The 15,437-nt window shown below is 67.2% G+C and overlaps 1 protein-coding gene across 12 annotated transcripts in view; it reads left to right on the top strand.

Moving 5' to 3' along the window:
* RAPGEF1 (Rap guanine nucleotide exchange factor 1) overlaps nucleotides 1-15,437 on the top strand; it is a 99,080-nt gene that overhangs the window by 74,300 nt on the left and 9,343 nt on the right. For 6 of the 12 annotated variants that reach the window (XM_045845989.1, XM_045845981.1, XM_045845984.1 and 3 more), the window contains 6 exons: nucleotides 1,704-1,906; nucleotides 3,180-3,338; nucleotides 9,307-9,579; nucleotides 10,456-10,548; nucleotides 12,269-12,357; nucleotides 14,401-14,512. In XM_045845989.1, the coding sequence (XP_045701945.1) occupies nucleotides 1,704-1,906; nucleotides 3,180-3,338; nucleotides 9,307-9,579; nucleotides 10,456-10,548; nucleotides 12,269-12,357; nucleotides 14,401-14,512 (929 nt within the window). The remainder of the gene's footprint in view (nucleotides 1-1,703; nucleotides 1,907-3,179; nucleotides 3,339-9,306; nucleotides 9,580-10,455; nucleotides 10,549-12,268; nucleotides 12,358-14,400; nucleotides 14,513-15,437) is intronic. The other 6 variants (XM_045845992.1, XM_045845991.1, XM_045845990.1 and 3 more) reach the window with 3 other exon arrangements.

Below are 15,437 nucleotides of genomic sequence, written 5' to 3'. Positions count from 1 at the left end.
GATCATTGACCCCAAAGTCAGGAATAGCGTGCGCATGGGTGCACCCACGGGAGGCCCCACACCTCCAGAGAAGGTGTCCCCGAGGGTGAGGTCGCTGAGACGGGACAGCTGAGCTCTTGTTCTCTGGCTTCCCGCCTCCTGGCGGGTGGGACCCTGCTGCCCCGGAGGCCTCTGTGTGGGCGCCGCCACCGTGCGGGCAGGAGGGAGAGCCTGCCCCCGGGCGGGCCGCGGGGTGCAGGCAGCTCTACCAAGAGGCAGCAGCGTGGCATCAGTTGGCAGCGGGGGCGAGGGCTGGGGTTCCCCAGAGGGGTTTTACGGGGCTGGGGGGAGGGGAGGGTGCATGCATTTGAACTTGAGCGCTTCTCCACCCTTTGCCCCCCGGAGAAGTTTAAAGCCTTGCCGCTGGAAGGGGAGAGCGGAGTGTACCTGCCGTGTTCCTTGCACACCCAGTGGGTGCTGTACACGCCCCGCCCCAGCTGCTTGGCCGGGCTCCGCAAGTCACCAGGTAGGGGCAGGTGCTGAGGGACACGTCCATCCGTCCGTCCGTCCATTCTGCCCATTCTGGCGGGCACCTGCTGCATGTGCACACGAGTGACGCGGCGGTGGGCAGGACGCGTGTGTCCACTCTGAAAACACGCCCCGACCCAGGCCTCTGCCGGCCCCTCCCCCCACCGGGACGTTCCGCCCGACCACCTCGGCAGCTCCGGGTGGTCTTCCCGAGACGAGGCAGCTGCAGACACTCCCTGGGGCCCTCCGAGGGTCCCTGCCAGGCCAGCACCGAGGCTGCCTCCCGGCCCGGCCCACCTCCCGGGGACCCTCTCATCTCCTTCACTGTCGCCGGGCCCCGTGCCCCTCTGGCCTCTGTCTGGCCTGGAGCCTCGTGTGGGGGCTCTTCCCCACCCTTGCGTAGCTCGTCCATCTCCTAGACGCGCACCCCCGCTTCTCTGTTCCCCACGGGGCATTGTGCCCCGGCCTTCACCCCGCCTGGGTCTGTTTCCTGTCTCCTGGAGGGTGCGGCGGATCCCCAGGGCCAGAGGATTTGTTGTGCTGGCCTCTGTGTAGTCCCAGCCCCTGGGTCAGTGCCTAACACATAGTAGGTGCTCATTAAAAATTGGGTGAACAAATGACACCCCCAGGTAGCCCCCAACAAATGAGGGGACACGGTGGGGCTCCTGTGCGCATGAGGCTCGGAGAAAGGGTGGCCAGGCAGAGCCTGAGCCACAGAGCGGGGAGAGTCGGCTCAGAGGCTGGGGACGCAGCGGGGACGGCCATGCGGACATCCTGCGGGTGTTCCTGGGGCTGCAGGTGGACGGCCGTGCGGTCCTCGAGCCCCGCCCACACACGGTTGTTGCCCCTCCTGTGCCTGGAAACCCCCGGGGTGTGCGGCAAGGGCGCCGGATGCCCCAGTGTGCTTTTAAAAACGGGCTTTATTTCTCAGAGCGGTTGGGGGTTCACAGCAACGCTGAATGGGCAGGACAGAGTCCCTGTGTGTCCCTGCCCCCACCACCAGGACGCCACAGCCAGTGACAGTCGGGGAGCCTGCACTGACGTGACGTGTCGTTGTCACCCGGAGCCCAGTCCGACAGGGCCCACTCTCGGTGTCCACTCCTGCTCCTGGGCGTGTGTGCCCACTGCTGGGGCGCCCCCCTGGGCTGGTCTCGCTGCCCCAGCTACGGTGACAGACCGGGCCCCCTGTCCCGCAGTGCTGGCCTACATGCAGCTGCTGGAGGACTACTCGGAGCCGCAGCCGTCGGTGTTCTACCAGACGCCGCAGAACGAGCACGTCTACCAGCAGAAGAACAGGCTCCTCATGGAGGTGTACGGCTTCACCGACTCCTTCAGCAGCGTGGACGCCCCGCCGGAGCTGGCGCCGCCCCCCGCCCTGCCTCCCAAGCAGCGGCAGCTGGTAAGCAGCCCTTCCCCCCCGTCGCCTCTCTGTGCCGCCCCAGTGGCCAGAACTTCCATCCTCACAGGCCTTCCTCGGGGCAGGTCTAACCCTCTCTCCTTCCAGCGGGGCCTGGGGCTGGTGTGGAACTCGCCGAGTCCCACAGAGGGGCTCTCACTCCGCCCTGAGCAGCTCGCGTGTGCATCCGGCCCCTGCTCTGCCCTCTCCCCGCACCCCACCCCCAGGCAGCCCCACACAGCCGGGCCTGGCTGGTGGGCTCTCTCTGCCGCCAGTCTCGTGCACTGTTTTCTCCCTCCTGTGGCCCCAGTGCACCCCTCCCAGAGAGGAGGGCTCGGCCGGAGCCCAGGGCAGGGTCTGTGCAGGGCCGTCTGTGGCCTTGAGTTCCATCAGGGGCCCGACTCTGCCCTGCCCAGGGAGGTCCCAGGGAAAACGAGCTCTGTTGCAGCAGGACGGCCACGCGGGTCTGAGGCATGGCGCCGGCCTCCTCCCTCCAAAGCACAGCTGAGCGGGGACTCGAGCAGGGGACGCAGCCCGAGCCTGCACGGGCCGGGTCCCACAGGTCCTGGGGCCCGGCAGCAGGGCCCACCGGCTGCGCCTGTCTGCTGCCTTGACGCCGTTGGCTCCTCGCTGCCGGCTGGCTGACCGAGTGGGCTCTGGGCAGGTTCTAGGGCCCCGTCCAGCCGGGCACTCCAGGAAGGGCACCAGGGGCCTCGTCCTGTTCAGAAGGCCTCTGCTGCTGCTCTGCCCCCTGCTGGCCGGGGAGACAGTGTTTCCGCTGAGGTGTGGCCAGGGAGGCCGGCCGGGCCATCTCCTCTCTTGCGGGGACCGGAGGTGCTGCCCCGACTTCTCTGGGACGCAGCTGCCAACCAGAGAAACAGGGCCCTGGCTTCCTCCTCGTGGCCCCCCAGGGCACGGCAGTTCTGTGCTTGGGACCCTCGCCTATGCCCAGCCCCAGGCGCCCCTGATTCTTCCTACGTTCTGTGGGCTTGGGGGCCAACCAGACAGAACCACGGCCAGCCTCCCGGGAGGCAGCGAGTCTGGTGGGCACAACTGGGGGGAAGGTAGCCTTCCCTCTGTCGTAAGGAAGCCGGGGAGGGGGCCCGCTTGCCCAGGTGGCCCTGGCGGGCGTCTCTGACCCCACGCTGGGCCGAGAAGCCTCCCTCTCCAGAGTGCCCCAGCGGAGCTGGGCCACAGCCTCCCCGGCCCGCGCACACACGCCTGACTGTTCTCTGCTTCTCTCCCTCCTCCCGTCTCCTCTCCTCCCTCTGCCCAGCAGGCCTCCTATGCTGCTTCTTCCTTCTCCTCTGTCTCCTACTGTGTCCAGCAAACTAGAGTGGCCTTCACCCCCGAGGACGGCAGTGCCACTCAGGGCATCAGTGTGTCCGTCTCTAACTCCTTTCTCAGCCGGCACGGCGCCTTGCCCGTGCCCTCGGTGAGTCGCCCCTGCCGCTCTGCGCCCGCGGCCCGTGCCTCCCGACGAGGGTGCCGCTGCTCGTCGCTGGCTCTGTCCTCCTGCAGACAGGTCCCTGCACCTGGCGGGACAGGGTGCGCGGGGACGGTGCTCTGTGCTGAAGGGCCGCGTGAGTGGGTGGGGGGCGCAGGGTGGGAGTAGGGGTGGGGGGACGGGCGTGGCTACACTCGTAGCATTATCGCTCAGGCGTAGACTGCAGAGGCATCGTGGCCTTTTTACCCTGATCCCCCTGGGCCAGCCCTTCACCTGTTCCGTGGTTACAGAGAAACTCCCCTCGCAGAGGGAGCCTGGGAGAGAGCTGGGGTCGGAGGGCGGCACCGTTAGCCTTTGCTGTGTGACAGGCCCCCAAGACGTCGTCCCTTCGAGCCACAGTAACCATGTCCCATTGCCCGGGACACAGGTCCGGGGCAGGGGGCTGCTGATCTGGCCCAGGCTGGACTTGCTCACGTCCCAGAACCTCAGCTGGGATGGCTGGGCTGGGCTGGGCTGGCCGCAGCCCACGTGACGGGTCGGCCCCCGTCGGGCCTGCCTGGGCCTGTTCGCAGGGCAGCTGGCAGGGCCCCCGGGAAACGGACGGGAGCGTGCAAGGCATCTCAAGGCCTGGCCCGGCCCGGGTACTGCGCCCCCTCCCTTGCGTTCCCTCAGCCCGGTCACAAGGCCGGCCCGCATTCCAGGACTGGGGGAGGGGCCTGCCCCTTGGAGGGGGCTGCTGGCAGGGGGTGGGGCAGAGGGGGAGTGTCGGTGGCCATCTTCGTGAGCGGTTTTCCTCTGAAACGTGGGGCGCTAGCTCTGTAGGGGACGGAGAGTTGACCTTGTGCCGGAATCTGCATCTGCCCAAAAACCCGACGGCCGTCGCCCCCCTTCCATCGGGTCAAGGGTCAGGTGAGAGTGAGCGGCAGGAAGGACCCGGGGAGGGAGCGGCGCCCGCCCCCCGCCGCGGTCGTCTGTCCCCGCGCGGTCTGTCTTTGCTCCCCAATCCCCGTTTCCCTCCGCCGAAGCGGGCCGAGCTTTCACTCGCCACCTCCTCTTCTGGGGCGTGAGCGTTAGGTCAGTTCTTAGGGGACTGCCCGGCACACGGCCAGCTCAGAAACGCTTACTGCCGTCGTTGCTTTTAGAGTTCTGGATTCGAGTCCCGGTTCTGCTCGGATTCCGCTCGTGGGAACTTGGCCAGTGGCTTGGCCTGCTTGGACTCCCCTCGCCCCCTGCAGCGATGAGGTTCCCTGGTGGCTTTCAGAGCCTGGTCCGGCTCAGGGTCCCAGTGTGGTCGTGCCCAGGCTGCATCTCTGGGACCACCCAGCGCCCAGCTTAGGACGGTCCTGCCTGCTGCGAGGACCTTGGAGTGCCTTCTTTGGGGGAGGGGTACCAGGGCCTAGCTTCACAGAGCCCTCAGCCACCCTCCACTTGGCACAGGCCAAACACTCTTCTCCCCCCACCCCCACCCCCACCCCAGCCCCGGGTCTGCGCAGACCCTTCCGGCAGCCACTGTCACAGACGCGCTCCGCTGGGCCTCAGCCAGCCCCTGCTCTGGTCTGTTTTTCCCCGTAAACAGAAAGTAAGTGTGAACTCTCAGAAGAGAGCCCAGAGCATCCCTTCTGAGCAGTTCGGAGTTGCAGTGCCGTCCGTGAACGGGACCGTTGGCTGCAGAATGGAAGAGGATTGGGGGGCATCTAAGTTAAGCTTGGCTGTGAGAACATCCTGGTTCCTCATGCCTGGGACTTAGGGAGGTGTGTGGCTTCGGAAGTTCTAAATTCTTAGCACCAGCTCCACTGAGGAGCCCGAGGGAAGGAGCTGATGAAGATGCTTTGTTTCTTTAAAAGGAAGCCCCCCATCTGATCCAGCGTAGCCCCCGTACACTGTGCACGTGCCCTCTGCCCTCATCCGAGACGCGCCCCACACAGAGGGGGCTGGGCACCGCTCTCGGGGTGGCCCTGGGGTCCCGAGTTTCTCCGCCCGGCGTCCTGGGCCTGTCACCAGGCCAGCGTGGTGTTCCGAAGGGTGCCACCCAGAGCACAGCAGTCGTCAGGTCTGAGGACACTCACTCTGTCCTTGGCCCAGGGACCTGCTGCCACTGCCGCCGCCGGAGATTCAGACCATTGAAGGTCATCTGGCCCAGGGCATCTGTGGAGCAGGAGCTGGGACTGGCCACCGGAAGTCCCAGTGGGTACAGGGACAGCGTTCTTGCTCCCTCTTCCCGGGGCCCCACGAGCACAGGGCCTCTCCTGCGTGGGTCAGGGCGTGCGGGGCGGCCCCGCCACCCCTGAGAAGTGCCGGCAGTCCAGCAGGCGGGAGGAGATGCGTGTCGGGGCCTCGCGCTGAGGCCGGGCGTGGGTGACGTCGGGGGAGGTGCAGACCTTGAGCAGAGGCCCTGTGGGCTGTGGAGCTGGACACGGTCACGCAGAGCTTTTCGGGGAAGTAGCTCCTGAGTTGTGGCTTGAAGGACAGTTAGGGTTTCGGGGAGCTAACGGTCCGGGAAAGCCAGTCAGACGCGTTCCGTGCCGCCCTGGCTGGGTGGCTCAGTCGGCTGAGCAGCGTCCCACAAGGCGAAAGGTCACCAGTTCGATTCCCAGTCAGGGCTCGTGCCTAGGTTGCGAGCCAGGTCCTCGGTTGGGGGCGTGAGAGGCAGCACTACAGCTACGCAGCTCTTTGCCCTGCGGCCTTCAGAGACACGGAGACCAGAGGCCTTGCTTGAGCCAGGGGTGTGCAGTCGTGACCGCGCTCCCCAAACACTCCCCACGACAGGAAGTCCGTTCCCGTTAGGCCCGAGTCCCTGGGAGAGCTGCAGCTGAGGGGTCCCTGAAGCTTGGCCCTCGCACCGCTGTGGGGCAGCCATTCTGATCGGGCCCCAGCCCGCAGCTGCTGGCACACCCACGGCCTCCGTCCACGGCCGGCCCCGCTTCCTCCGGCCTGTTTCCTCGTCTTGGGACGCGGACCAGAGCCACGCTGTGCGGAGATCGAGGTGGTTCACACAGAACCCCGGGGCCCTCGTCTGGCCAGCAGGGGTGTGCAGTGAGAGGGGCTCATCGGACCACCCTGAGGTGGTCCTTGTTGACCCCTGGGGGACCGCGTGATCAGGGCTGACCAGGACGGGGCGAGGGTTGTGGTGGGGCACCCCCTCTCCTGAGGCCGCCTCTTCCCAGGAGCACCCCGGCCCTCCTGGGCCTTTGGCCGGAGCCTGCAGTCCCCAGACAGGCAGCCCCTCTCCGTAAATCCGCAGCCCGAACAGTCTTCCTCTGGCCATAAATAAAGGCTGCCGCTGCGGGGAGTGCGGCCGCCCTGTCGGAGGCGGAGCCTGAAATACACCCCGGGCTGCGCTGAAGTGGCGTTTCTGCTCAGTGGCCAGCTCTGCCTCGCCCTGCCTGTGTGAATAAACATGACCTTAAAGAGCCTTCTGGGCCCTTTACCTCTGGGGGCAGCAGCACAGGCCGGACGGGTTGAAGTGGTGTGGTGACGAGCCCCAACGAGGCCCGTGCGTGTGCAGAGCTGCTGGGGAGGCTCCGGGCCTGCTGGTGGCCAGAGGGCAGCCCCGCGTCTCCCCAGCCCTGGAAGGTGCCTCCGCAGCTCGGCCCCGCCCCAGCGCGGCTGCATAGCTGGGATGCCAGGGCTGCTCGGGGAGGGCGGCCGCGGTCGCCCAGTCCTAGAGATGGAGCCTCCTTCCTTCCTCCCTTCCTTGGGGGCTGCCCCTCTCCTGCCTGCGCTCCCTGGCGTGTCCCTGGGCCTCCATCCCCATCTCCCACTGGGGACCTGCACCTGGCGGTGGGCGGTGTCACCTGTTACTCTTCCACACTCAAAAGTGAGACCCCCCGCCCCCCGAATCAGGCGGTACCGTAGGAACTTAAGTAGTAACACTGGAAGCAGTGCCTGAGTATTCCTTTGTTCAGGAAGTAGAAGTGTGGGACCCTGTTAAGCGTCTCGGAGCCGTTGTGTAGGGTAGTTCCCAGACGGGTTCGGGAGGGTAAGGGCAGACAGCGGACACTGACCGAGTGCTGGCCACGAGCCAGGCTGTGCTGGGGCCCGGGCACCACCATCAGGTCCACCCAGGGAGCCTGGGGCAGACGTGCTCGCGTTTTCCTCCCCATTCCACAGGGGGAGAAACTGAGGCTCCAGCCTCAGTGGACTTGCTCAGGGTCACTGGGGTGTACGGTCCGGGTCCATGTGACCTGAAAACGTGTCCCAGCTCCCAGAAAAGGCACCAGCCGCGCCTTTTCTGTGCGTGAGACGGGCAGTAAACTGTGTGAGCGGGTGCCCGGGACAGGCCCGCCAGGTCTGGTGTGAGTCAGCAGCCCCTGACGCGAGCGGGATGAGAGGGCCGTGGCCTCACTGGGGAGGGGGGAAGACCCCCCCCCTTCTGATGGGTGCAGCCGGGGAGGAGGCCGGCGGCCAGCAGCGCCGCACAGCAGGGGAGGCTGGCCTGTCCCTGGAGCGGCCGGAGCGCTCGGTCCAGGGTGCAGCGGAGCTTCGTGGGACTGGTTAAGGACGTGGCGCGTCTGGGCCTCCTGTTTGTTTACAATGTCTTCTCCTCCTCCTCCCCGTGGGCCCTGAACCCTCTGCCGAGAGCAGGGGACGTGGGGTGAGTGGCGCGTGTACGGTTACGTTGGGCGTGGCGTCTGTCGGGTTCTGCGTCCACGGCGGGCGAGTGAGCTCAGCAAGGACTTCGGCCACGGTCCCTTCCGCACGCTCCTCGCCCGTTTCCTGGGGACGCTGGCAGGTCTTTTGTGGAACGTGGTGACACGGTCGTGTTCTCGGCCGGTGGTCGGTGGTCTCTGCCCCCCTGGCCCCCCTCCCTGCGCAGAGCCCGGGCCTGGACAGGGCTCACTGCGCACTTCCCAGGCTGACCGCAGACCCTCCTTCTGCGTGAGGTTTGCGGGGGGCCTGAGGGCTCCGTGGTGGCGTCGGAGGCATTGCCAGATCACGCCATCTAGTAGAAAAGGAAAGACAGAAACCCTAGACGGCATGGTTCAGGTGGTTGGAGCATCGTCCCGTAACCACAGGGTCGTGGGTTCAATTCCCCTCAGGGCACGTGCCCGGGCTGCAGGTTTGGTCCTCTGTCCGGGTGCAGCAGGGTCTCTTCCTGCCTCTCTCTCAGAGGCATGAAAAGTGTCCTCAGGTGAGAAGGAAAAGAAAAACGTTTTAAATGAACATTTTAATAAAAGAAAGAAAACAAGAAAAGATTGGGTGGGGAGGCTCTGTGGATTGAGCACCAGCCTGCAAACCAAAGGGTCGCTGGTTCAATTCCTAGTCAGGGCACATGCCTGGGTTGCGGGCCAGGTCCCCAGTAGGGGGCATGAGAGAAGCAACCACTCATTGATGTTTCTTTCTCTCTCCCTTCCCCTCTCTCTAAAAATAAATAAATCTTTTTTAAAAAAAGATTGGGTGGGAAAGGAAATGAACTAAGAAATTTCTGGCATTTTGTTAGCACAATTCCTCAGCTATGTTTGAGGCTAATGCCCCGCCCTTCCTTAAGGATTCGAGGTGGATTACAGTATGTGAAAGGCTGTTTTGTTTGACTTCAAGGGGTAAACCCAAGGAGATTTGCTTATCCAAAAGATTCAGAGCGAGCAGACGTGGCAGGCGTCTGACTAAATGTGCTGAACCTACCCAGTGGGTCCCTGAAGGGACCAGAGGCATGGACGGGGCTGTGTGACAGGCAGAGGGCGCGGCCACCGTGCTGAGTGGCGTGGGGCTTGCTGTCCTTGGGGCGTCCTGCCGTGCAGGATGGCACCGGTCAGTCCGGGGCCTCTCGAGGGCGGGCGCCCGGGTGGGGGACCCTGGGCCGGAGGACCGCGGGCTCGGCCGGGCCTGCTCCGTGGCCTCGCGAGAACTGCCGTGAGCAGCCCGCGGGGCTTGGCCGCGTTGACTAACCGCTGTCTCTCTTGTCTGTTCTCTCCGCCTCCTCGTCCTGTGTCTGTCGCTCCCGCTCCCGCTCCGCTAGTATAAGTCTGTGTTCAGGTCCTTCTCCCAGGACTCCGTGCCTCACAGCCGAGCCTCCGCACAGCCTTTCCTCCCGCCTACCTCCTCTTCCTCTCCACACTTCCCACCTGTCCACCCGTCTCCGAGCTCGGACCTCGCGGTGCCACCCGCGGCCGGCCCGCCCCCCAGCGCCGTGGACGGGCCTCTCTCGGCTTCTCAGGAGAGCACCTCCCCCGGGAGCCCTGTCTGCCTTCCTCCCGAAACCTCTCTCACTGACGCGCCCCAGACGCCTTCGGTGAGAACTCAGCGCCCCCCGCCCCCGTGGGGGCTGCACGTGGGGACAGAGCGGTGTCGCTGCTGGTGCCAGGCGGCCTCCGCCCTCCGCCGGCCATCGCGGCTGCCACCGCACGTGCCGCGAGCGGCATGGCTGGGCGGAGGCCCGTGGTAGGTCTCAGGTGAGGCCGCGGCCGTTCCGCACAGAGTTCCCGGCAGACTAGGGGTCTGTGCTTCTGCAGGTGGGTCGGTGACCGTTCAGGGACGGTCAGTTACCATGAGCATGGAGTTAGAAGATGCTCCTAGTGTTCCATGGGGCTGGCGGGGTTTGGAGAGGGTGCAGAGGTCACACGGATGGCTGCCCTTGGGTTGCACGGGGTGCTGGGCACCAGGGCGGCCTCCCTGTGCCATTGCATCCACCGCAGGGCTCCTTCCGGCGCGGGGAGGTGCTGCTGCCTGGCCAGGCGGCCTGGGCACGGACGAGGAGACGGGCAGAGCCGGGGCGGGCGGGGACCGACTCTCCGGCACGCTGAGTCGTCCGCGTGGTTGCTGCCCGCCCTCCGTGATCACCTCCCGCCGCGCTGGGGACCCGCAGTCCCCAGGAGGGCAGAGAGGAGAAGGGTTCTGCCTCCCAGGACGGTTGGATGGCCCTGGCCTTTTGAAGAAGGTCCAGAGGGAAGCCTGGGCCCCCTGTAACACAAGCAAGAGGTGGCCCAGCAGCGCTGCTCTCGGACCCCGGGGCAGAGCCGCCCAGGGAGGCCTCGTGCACACTGTCACCGTCCTCTCTGTCCCGCAAAGAGCGGCCTGGCAGGGCCGCCAGCGGGCTGTGCTCTCGGAACCTGGGGGCCGGCTGGAGGGTCCGTCACACATGCCTCTGCTCTCGCCCTGTCCCCCCCAGAGCGGCCACGCCAGCGAGGAGGCGGGTGAGGGTGAATATGTCAATCTGTGCTCCTCTGGCCAGAGCGGCGAGGAGCGGGCTCACTCTCGAGGAGTAAGTAGCCTCGGGGCCGCTCGGTGCATGCGGCCGGCCGGCAGGGCCGGCCCCGGCTTCCGGCTGAGCCTCCCGGCCCCTAGCGGACCAGCGCCATGGGCAGAGGGCCTGGCTTTTGGCGGAGCTCTCTGGCTTTCGCTTCATTGCACGTGGCGCCCCTCGAGCTTGCCCAGCGGGTCTTGCGGAGGCAGCCTGCCGACCACCTGGCTGCCTGCCAGGTGCTCTCAGAAGGTGCCGTCCCACCTTCTGGCACTGCGGTCTGCCCTCCATCCCTGTCCCAAAGGGACCGCCTCTCCCCCCCAGAGCCTTCTGCACCGTCACCTCCTCTTCCTCCCCAGCATGCCCCCTCCCCGCTTTCCCGGAAGCGGCGAGTCTGGCAGGCAGGCCCTGCTCTGCTCCCGTGACCCCCCGTGCCCCCCCACCCCAAGAGCGGGCAGGACCAGCCACGCTGTCCTCCCCGCTTCCCTGCCACCGCCGCTCCAGACGGTCGGGTTCGGCGGTTCCGTGAAGCGGTCAGCTTCCGGGCTTTGCTGCAGCGGAGCGTGAGCCAATCCAGCAGCCCCAGAGAGAGCTCCCTCCCTCCCGGCATCCCGGTGGGACGCCTCCTTGAGGGGAGGGCGGGGGGAGGGGCTGAGTCCTCCCTGGTGGGCGATCCAGGGTCAGGCCCGTGAGAAGCATGGCCACTCCTGTTAAGACGACTCCGCCGAGGGGGTCCCCACAGGACCCTAGGGGCCTGCGCGGGGCGAGCCCCGCTCCAGGTGCCGGCAGGTCGTAGGGCGCTGTGCCGTTTCCACTGCGGTGGGCGGTGACCCCACGCGTGGTGGGGCCCAGCTGTTTCCCCCCCGGAGCTCCCGCCTGGCCTGTGCCCCCCACCCCCAGCGCCACCCAGGCCGGCCCCTGCCCGAGGGCACCCACCTCAGGCCGGCCCTCCAGGGCCCACACCGCTCGCTGCCTGGGGCCACGCCCAGTGCCCACTGGCTCACCGGGAACACTCCCCATGACAGTGTCCCACGGGCCCGTGCTGCCCCGCTCTGTCCTGGCCTCCGTGGCAGACCAGGGGTGCGGCTGCGCCATGTTGCTGCTGGGCAGGGTGGGCCCAGACCCCCGGGGAGAAGTGAGGCTGCTGGAGGCGGGGGCCGCACTCTCGCACGGGAGCTGCTGGGCCCTCCGGGGCCGTCCCTGGGAGGCCTCGGGCGCGGCGGTCCTGAGGACTGCCCCCGACGAGGAGCCGCAGGGCCCGGCGGTTGAGGACGCGGGCTCGGGAGGCAGCGGCCCTGCGGTCGAGTCCAGGCTGCAGCCTCCCAGCTGCGCGGCCCTGGGCGGGCCCCTAATTCCGCCAGCCTCTGTCTGTGCGGGCGAGTGGGTGCGGCGGTGCCGCTGGTGGAGAGGGCCGCGGCGTGGGCGCGGTGCCTGGCTGAGCTGTGCTGAGCGGGGCACCTGTGGCGCCCTTTCTCCCAGGAGGCGGCTGGGAGGCTTTGTCTCGGTTGGCAGCTGGCACGTCGTAAGTGGTGGCACTTTCCACCGTCCCCAGAGGGCGAGACGCTAGTCTGAGGGAGCCGTGTGCCTTCAGTGTGAGGCCGCGCGTGCGTGGGTGACAGGTTCCGTCTGGGGCCGCTCCGTGGGGACTCCCGCCCCAGGGCCACCTGCGGGCAGGAGTGCTGGGAAGCAGGCGGCCCCGCACGGCGCCCATCACGAGCCCGGCACCAACTTCTCTTTCCAGGACTCTCCAGCCGGGAAGGACGGGCGCCCCAGGGACCCCTCTGCGCTCGGCGGCGTGGCCGGGAAGGAAAGCCGAGACGGGGGAGAAAGGTAGGCAGCGACGACGCCCGTGGGGCCGGGGTCCTGGGAGCGAGAGCGGCCTGAGCTGCCCCACCCGCCACCCACACGCCAGGCCTGCTGGTGCTTTGCGTCCGAGTTCCTTCCTCTCTCACGGCTCTCAGAGGGTCCATGCCCAGGGCGGAAAATGTGGAAAGGACAGGAGGCTGCGAGAAAGCGGGGGAATCGGGGGTGCGCCCCCTCAAAGCCCTTCGTTGTAGCCGCAGGTCATTGGCCATCACTTCTTGGTTGTCTGCACGCACACCAGCCACCTGACAAACCGCCCACAGCGGTCTCTGTCAGCTCCTAGGCCGACCTGCCTCGACCTCTCCCAAGCTCGGGTGCAGTAAGGGAGTGTACAAGGGCCCCAGAAACCCCCTGACTGGGGGTCTGTAGATACAGCGCGTGTGTTGCACCCTTCAGCCACCTGAAAGTAAGTTACAGGCGGGACCCGTGGTTCCCGCACACTCCGGCACGCCTCCCGGGAAACCGTCAAAGCCCGGTGCTGATCACAGCACCAGTCTCACGCCTGAGAAGGTGGACGGTGCGTTTTCTCACGTCGGCCAGCCTCCCCCCTTCCCCTGGGCTCCCTGAAACGCCGTGCGGCTGGCTTCTCTGGAACCAGATCCATCAGGGGCCGTACCTGCGCTCAGCCGTGCGTCTGTGTCCTCCTCTGTAACACTCCTCAGCACCAGTGACACCCGGCCAGCTTCGGTGCCGCGGCGGTGGGCCTCTCCACGTGGCACGTGCAGGGTGTGCTGTGTAGGGCCTGCCAGTCCGCACGGCCGCCCGCAGCCCCGTGTCCTGTCGGCCTCACCCTTGCGAAGCGTTTCAGAGCGTTCCGTGCACCGGGTGCAGCAGAAGCGGGGTTACCGCTGTGAGTGCCGCAGGCACAGAGTTCATTCCCGTGTGATGGTGACACAGCTGCTTACTGTGTTTTCACGTGGACTTTCCCTGTGAACGACCCTGGCCCTGCGTCTGCCCTGGCCCGTGTTCGGGCCGTTCCTCCCTCTCCGGCCCCGGGGGGCTGCCCGGGGGGCCCTGGCGCAAAGCTGGGCCGTCCCCGGTTGTCGTCGTCAGGCCTGAGCGTGAAAGGGTGAAGCAGAGCAGGGTCGCCAGGAGCAGGAGAAACTGCTAGAGAGCGTCCTGTCGCGGCCTCTGGAGGAGGGCGGCCCCCGCCTGCTCTCAGCCAAAGTTCCGTGTGTCCACGTGGAGTGCACGTCACCTGCCCGGCGAGGTGCCCCACACGCTGAGCAAGGGGGACAGGTCTGGTTCGGCACCTAGAGGCCACGCCCACTGGGTCCGTGAGGCCGCGTCTCAGGGTCCCGGGGCCTTGTGAAGACGCAGGGGCTGGGCGCAGGGCCTGGTTAGAGGTGTCCCTGGGATGTCGTCCTCCTTCCCGGAAAGCCAGACCACAGACAACGGTGACCAGATGCGTGGCACGGGGTTCTTCCCAGGACCGCGCAGAGCTCTGTCCTGGGCCATCGTGTTGGCCCGAGCTTCCATGTCGTAGGTACTTAGGGTCACGAGTGGGACCTGTGACCACGAGGGCAGCCAGTGCCTGACAGGGTCCACCGTGAGGATCCCAAGTATAAATGGGGAATGTGGAGGGAAACTCTGGGGGCAGGTCAGGTGCCTGCAGACCCAGTGCCCGTGTCCCCCAGCCACTCCCCTGCTCCCTCTGCGTGGCCAGCTGCTGCTCCTCTCCCTGAGCACGTGGTGGCCCTGACTACAGTGGCAGAGACCGGCGCTGGGGCCTTCTTGACCTCCTTGCTTAACCCCTTTGTTCCCAGATGGGTCAGCAGAGGGGGCCCGTGGTCACCTGGGCTCAGTAGCACCTGCCCCAGCCCCTGGCCTCCTGACCGGGGGGCGGGAGGGGGGGGCCTGGGCCGCACGTGGTCGCTGTGATCAGGGAGACCTGTTCAGGGGTGGGGTTCTGACCCACGGCCCCCGTGACCCAGGCCGCACGGCCACAGCCTCCGGGCCTCGTGCAGCCAGGCCTGCTGAGCACCTGCAACTCAGACCGCATGTCCCCAGGGCCCCCAGGTCCCCGGAGGCTCTGGAGTCGGCGCAGTCGGAGGAGGAGGTGGACGAGCTGTCTCTCATCGACCACAGCGAGATCATGGCCAGGCTGACGCTCAAGCAGGAGGTGAGCTCCCGGCAGGCCCCGGTCGGCAGGGTCTGGCTGGTGCCAAGGGGGCGGGGTTCCGCCAGTGTCAAACCAAAAGGCCCAGCGAGGCGCCGGCCCTCCAGGCGGCTGCCTGGGCTTGGGCTCCGTGCGTCTCTTCTCTCCTGGCTCCGCGCCTGGGCCACCACGGGCGCCGGCAGGTCCAGGGTGAGGTTGGGCCCCCCGACACCCCACCCCACCCCCCGAGCCCCAGCCTGATGGTTTGTGAGGACGAGACCCGCGCAAGGCGCTCAGCGCAGGGCCTGCGTGTGGCGAGCCCGCGTCAGCACTCGACGTCGTCAAGTTGGCGTAGACAGAGTGACCCGCAGCCGTCACGGCCGGGGAGACGGGGCTGACGGGGGGTGTGCAGGCTGCCCCCCCCCGCGCCTTGTCGGGGGGGCCTCGTGGGCACAGTGCGGCGCCCAGGCCTGTCAGGCAGAGGGGGCTAACCTGAGGGGGCTTTGCGTCCCCCTCTGCCGGGCGATTCTGGAACCGGGAATGGCTTAGTCCAGTAGCCCACCTGAGGAAGGGGCCAGTCCCTGGGCTCTGGCTGGGTGGAGGCGCACAGGCAGGTGCAGACGCGCAGGCGGGTCCTGCCCCACGTGCACGGCTGGGCGGTGCGGAGAGGAGCCGGGCTGCTCTCCAGACAGAAGTGATGGTTCCCGACGCCTCCCAGAAATCCCTTCTGAAAAAGCGGGTCCTGGGCACAGCCACCCCCACCCTGGGCTGGAAACCCGCGGCACGCCGGGCCCTGGCACCCAGAGCGAGCACCCACACCAGGAGGGGGCGGGCAGTCTGCGAGAACCAGGGCTGCTGGCGGCAGGGGTGCGGGTGAGGGCCGGGCTCTGGCGGCCGCGGTCTCCGGCTCCCGGCCAGGTTAGTGGGGCAGGGCCTTTCTCTGCTCCCG

This window comes from Phyllostomus hastatus, unplaced genomic scaffold, assembly GCF_019186645.2.
Source record: "Phyllostomus hastatus isolate PE091 unplaced genomic scaffold, TTU_PhHast_1.1 phas_contig_495, whole genome shotgun sequence".
NCBI classification, from domain to species: Eukaryota; Metazoa; Chordata; class Mammalia; order Chiroptera; family Phyllostomidae; genus Phyllostomus; species Phyllostomus hastatus.
Note: the sequence above shows the minus strand (reverse complement) of the source record. Positions and strands in the feature narration are given on the sequence as shown.